We start from the raw sequence: 4,366 nt of genomic DNA, 5'->3' as shown, positions 1-4,366 counted from the left end.
CAGAAAATACATGCTGAAGCCTGGTCTGGGAGATGTGGACAGGGTGTCCATAGCTGCTGGCTATTCTCAGCTAACACACTAGGTATACATGGACCCTGAGCATTAGTGCTGATGTCACATGTGCTGTGTGGGATCCTGAGTCCCTGTCCTGCTCCATGTGCACATCCGGTGCCCCGGGAGGCCACCCTCACTGCACCTCTGCAGCCTGCAAAGGGCCCTGAGAAGGCAGCTCAGATGCACCTTAGCTGTGCCTCTGGAAGCGGCTCAGGAGGCCCAACAGGGAAGAAAAACTTACCCCTGAGAGCCCAGGAGGCTGCCTTGCTGAGAATAACTCCATCAACTGCCCAGGCCCCTCCCTCCAGAATCACGGCACACAAAGCTTCTTAAAATGCTAATTGTTAAGTTGTATACCACATGATGAACTTAGACAATGAAGAATTTCTAAAATACCTCAGCATGAACTCCTAACACATGGAAAGTAAGAACGCACAAGCACAGAGCTGCTCAGGCACTGAAGGGCCATGCTGAGGAACTGCCGACGTGCTGGAAAGGAGAGGACAGCATGTGACCAGGCCCTTGGCTAGGACCCACTCAGGAATGCCCGCCTGAGCATGTCTTGTTCCAGAGGTCAAACCGTGTCCTCCAGGGCTCTATTCCGATGGTGAAGAAGCAGGTGCGGGTCTGAGGGAGCAAGCACAGGAAGGGACAGTGGGTGGGGGCTTGGGACGCAGAAGCTTGTGGCTTCTGCTATCAACACAGGTTCCATCTCAATCTTGCCCATTCCCAGGGCTGGGCTCTGGCCCCCAAGTATGGCCCTCCAGCCTGAGTTCTGGGCTGTTCCAGACTTTCAGGGTGATCTGTGGCTCCCTCCTGACCAAGGAACACCTATATTAGCACCCTCCTCCCCAGCCAGCAGCCTCCAGGGAAACCCAGGCTGTCCAGTGTCTTTCACCCTCCAAGAACAGCATGGCACCCTCCATTCCAGAGGGAGCTGCTCTCAGATTTAAACAATTACTTAACCTATTACCTAATCCTCTGATAAGGGGATGGAGTAATGCTAGATGTGTCGTGCACAGTGTCAGGGTTCATTATGTCCTTGTCCCCAGGGCAGGCACTGCAGCTCAGCAGGAGCCAGGACAGGACCAGGGAAAGAGGGCAGTAAGGCCCCTCCTCAGCCTCCGCCTGCCTCAGACTCTGGGTCAGGGGAGGGGGGCCCTGAGAACCGCGCACTCAGAGAGAGGTGACGTTGGATCCCCACCAGGCTCTTTCTTCAAAAAGCAGAGGAAGGCTGGGGAAGAAGACCGGAGAGGGGACAGCCTCTACTCAGGGCTAGGAGACTAGGACCCAGGGGGCAAGAGCAGTCTGAAAGCCATGTGCCCTGGGTGCAGGCAGCTGCAGTGGCATGACATGGCAGAGTCAGGAAACTCCAGTTGGCCAGGAGCCTGCAAGTAGACCCCTGGCTGCCTGCCCCTCTATGCTTCCCACTAAGGCACGAGCAGAGCAACCTGGTAGAGGCTGCTGCGGGCTCACTCCTCTATGTCTCTTTGTCAGTTGCGCCCGTGCCCACACCACACCCCATGTGGCATCCACAGCTGTGTCCAGGAGGGAAGCTGGTATCTTATCTTACATTGTTCAGCTCTGGGCTCTCTTGAAAAGGGCAGTTGTCAATGTCGTCTTCAAACTTCCCACACATGGTTCGGCCCAGTTGCAGATTCATGGAGAATGTCATCTTATCGTAACCCTGTTGAATTAAAAAAAAGATTAAAGTGGACAGACTCTTTGAGTTGCTCATAGGTAACTCCTTGTGAAGATGTGACCTTGTAGGAAGAGGCTGCGACACTCCCCTCTATTAGGGAGCTCGCGCATGGGCCTGGCATCAGCTCACTGGAGGTAAAACCCCGGAGACCTTCTCTAGACTGAGGAGTTAAGAGCAAACAGCCAATATGTGTGGTGGGTCCTGGGACAGACACAGGCTGTCAAACCCTATTAATGCATCCTCTATGTCCAGCTTCACCTCCTTGTCTCCCATGATGAGACCCGGCTTCACTCCCAGCAGGCATGTGAGCCTGCAGCTGCATTTTCAGAGGACACGTGCTGCACGCTCGGGAAGGTGTTAGCTCTCCATGAGTTTTCAAGGTAACCTCAGCCCTGCGGCAGAGGGAGCCTCATCTAGAGTGTGTTGTCCAACCTACCACCTGACCTCCAGCAAGAGGAATGCAAGAATGCCGCCCAGCGCTCCCACTACACACAGGCACACACCCTGGGGACAATGGCTTTCAGAAACACCATCTGCCCTATTGCAAAGTGCACTCTGAAGTTCTCCTTGCTCTCCTTCCCACTCCATTTCATTCCACGACATAGACTCCCTCCCCGTCCATGCATTCCTCTCAGCCACTCAACTGACTCTGGGATTGCCACATCCGGGCAGCCACGTGGAAGGCTCCACACCAGAGGGCCGGGGGCAGGGAACCAGCCAGGGCCTTGCACAGAGTCTTCCCAGAGCTTAAGCTGTGTGCAGCACTGGAGTCCCCCTGCCCTTCTTTCAGGCTCTTGGTGCTGACAAAGGAAGAGCAATGCTCCTTCTCCCTCTAAACCAGAAGTTCTCCACTAGGAGGGCATTTTATTTGTTCATGCCTGCAGCCCGGATGAACTACACATTCCTGAATCATTTAGTGATCCCATTAAAAGGAGAACATTTTAGGATTCAGGACCATGGACTGAGAAAGAGTGTAACACAATATTCAACTCATTAAGTGTGGATGCAGCAAGGAGCCCAGAGCAGGTGGAAATCAGAGAATTGACCTCACCGCGGCCTCCCGGGGCTGATGGTGCTTCTTTTTTACTTCTGAATTATCAGCTCTCTTTGTCTCTCTGTCTCTCTTTCTGTTTCTTTCTGCCTATCTGTCTCTGTCTCTGTCTTCCCTTTCTTTTACTCTGATTATCTCTTTTCCTAACTATCTCTTTTTAAATTTCTTTGAAATGTTTCTCAGTTTCTGTCTATGGACATTTTTGTGTGTGACCCATTTCCTCACCTGATGCATCATTTGCTCAGTTTTCCTTATTTTGAGGTCATTCTTTAGTTAACTGATGCCATAAAAATCATGGAGGATGAATAATATATCTAGTATTGAGTAGATCTAGACTCAAAAAATTATAATATATATCTTTCATAAAGACAAAAAGCAAATTTCTGAGGTTGTATTTTACACAAGTTTAGACTACAAATGGTGAACCAAGAGTCCTGGTTAAGCCCTGCCCCACACGCTCCCACCCCTGCCCATCACTCAGCAGCCTGTGCTGGACACTAGGGAAGAAGACGACGTGGTCACCAACCTGCTCCTTCCAGGAATCCAGGACCCGCACCAGCTTGTAGGCATACCAGTCCTTGCTCTGCTGGTTGTATGTGTACACGGCAAACTCCAGGGTGGGAGGGAGATACACAGCAATTTGTTTTTGGTCATTCCACTCCTCTTCCTCTTGGAAACGCCAAGCATAGGTAACCAGGAACTGGAAGCTGAAGAGAAGCAGCAGTGGCACCCAGGACAGAGCCCTGCTCTGCGGGAGACTCGACATGGCGCAGGGCCCAGCAAGCACCGCTGCCTCCAGCCCTTCCAGCCTGGACTCCCGCAGGAACCTACTGCACACAGTTCTGGCCCTTAAACTCTTGAGCTCAGGCGGAAACTCCTCCCTCCAGGCCTCATCTCTGGCATTACAATCTGTCCCTCCCCAATGCGGCTTCACCTCCTCCAGACGAAGCTGTTTCAATCATCTCTTGTCCAGGGAGAAGTAACAGCAACAACGGGAGCGGGTTAGAAAGATCAGGGACCCCAGGGGGCAAGAGCAGGGCATGAGGTCCAGCTACCACTGCTCCCTAGTGCCTCAGTGGGCTAGAGGAGAGCACCCACTTCCTTGGGTGTCCCAGGGTCAGATCCTGAAATAAGAACAGAAGGGCAAGGGGTGTGAGTGGAAGGTGATCCCTGGACATGCCAGTGGGGTGGGGAAACAAAACCAGAAGCGTCAAGGACTAAAAGGAGGAGCTGCCGGGAGCAAAAACGTTGTGAGTGAACAGAAGGCATGGCTGCACGGGGACTCATAGGAAGGCTCCACAGCACCCGGCTGAGTATCAGCAACCTGATGCTCTAGGGCTCTGGGGCTGACAGTGAAGACTGCTCTTGGGCATCCTTCATGGCTGCTTTAAAGCTTAGGACCTGCTGCACTGGCAGAGCAACCTCCCGACAAAGAACTTGGGAAAGATTAGTACAGGTGCTTGCAGCTGGATTCAGCCACTAGAGATACAAGTTTGGCAAAGTTGGGGGATGGTCCTAGGAACCCGACACTGCTGGAAGTCAGCGATAGAGGAGGGGGC

General features: G+C 52.8%; 1 protein-coding gene across 1 annotated transcript; it reads right to left on the bottom strand.

Annotated features, from left to right (window-relative positions):
* Positions 1–366: 366 nt before the first annotated feature.
* LOC126929313 (putative cystatin-9-like protein CST9LP1) lies at positions 367–3,643 on the bottom strand. The gene is made up of 3 exons (XM_050745520.1): positions 3,334–3,643; positions 1,628–1,741; positions 367–681 (listed from the first exon to the last, which is right to left on the bottom strand). Exons 1-3 carry the CDS (start codon positions 3,571–3,573, stop codon positions 592–594), a joined length of 444 nt encoding a protein of 147 aa, XP_050601477.1. The 5' UTR covers positions 3,574–3,643; the 3' UTR covers positions 367–591.
* Positions 3,644–4,366: the final 723 nt, after the last annotated feature.

Source organism: Macaca thibetana, chromosome 10, assembly GCF_024542745.1.
Source record: "Macaca thibetana thibetana isolate TM-01 chromosome 10, ASM2454274v1, whole genome shotgun sequence".
Classification (NCBI taxonomy): domain Eukaryota; kingdom Metazoa; phylum Chordata; class Mammalia; order Primates; family Cercopithecidae; genus Macaca; species Macaca thibetana.
The sequence above is the reverse complement of the archived record's forward strand: the minus strand, read 5'-3'. Positions and strand labels throughout refer to the sequence as shown.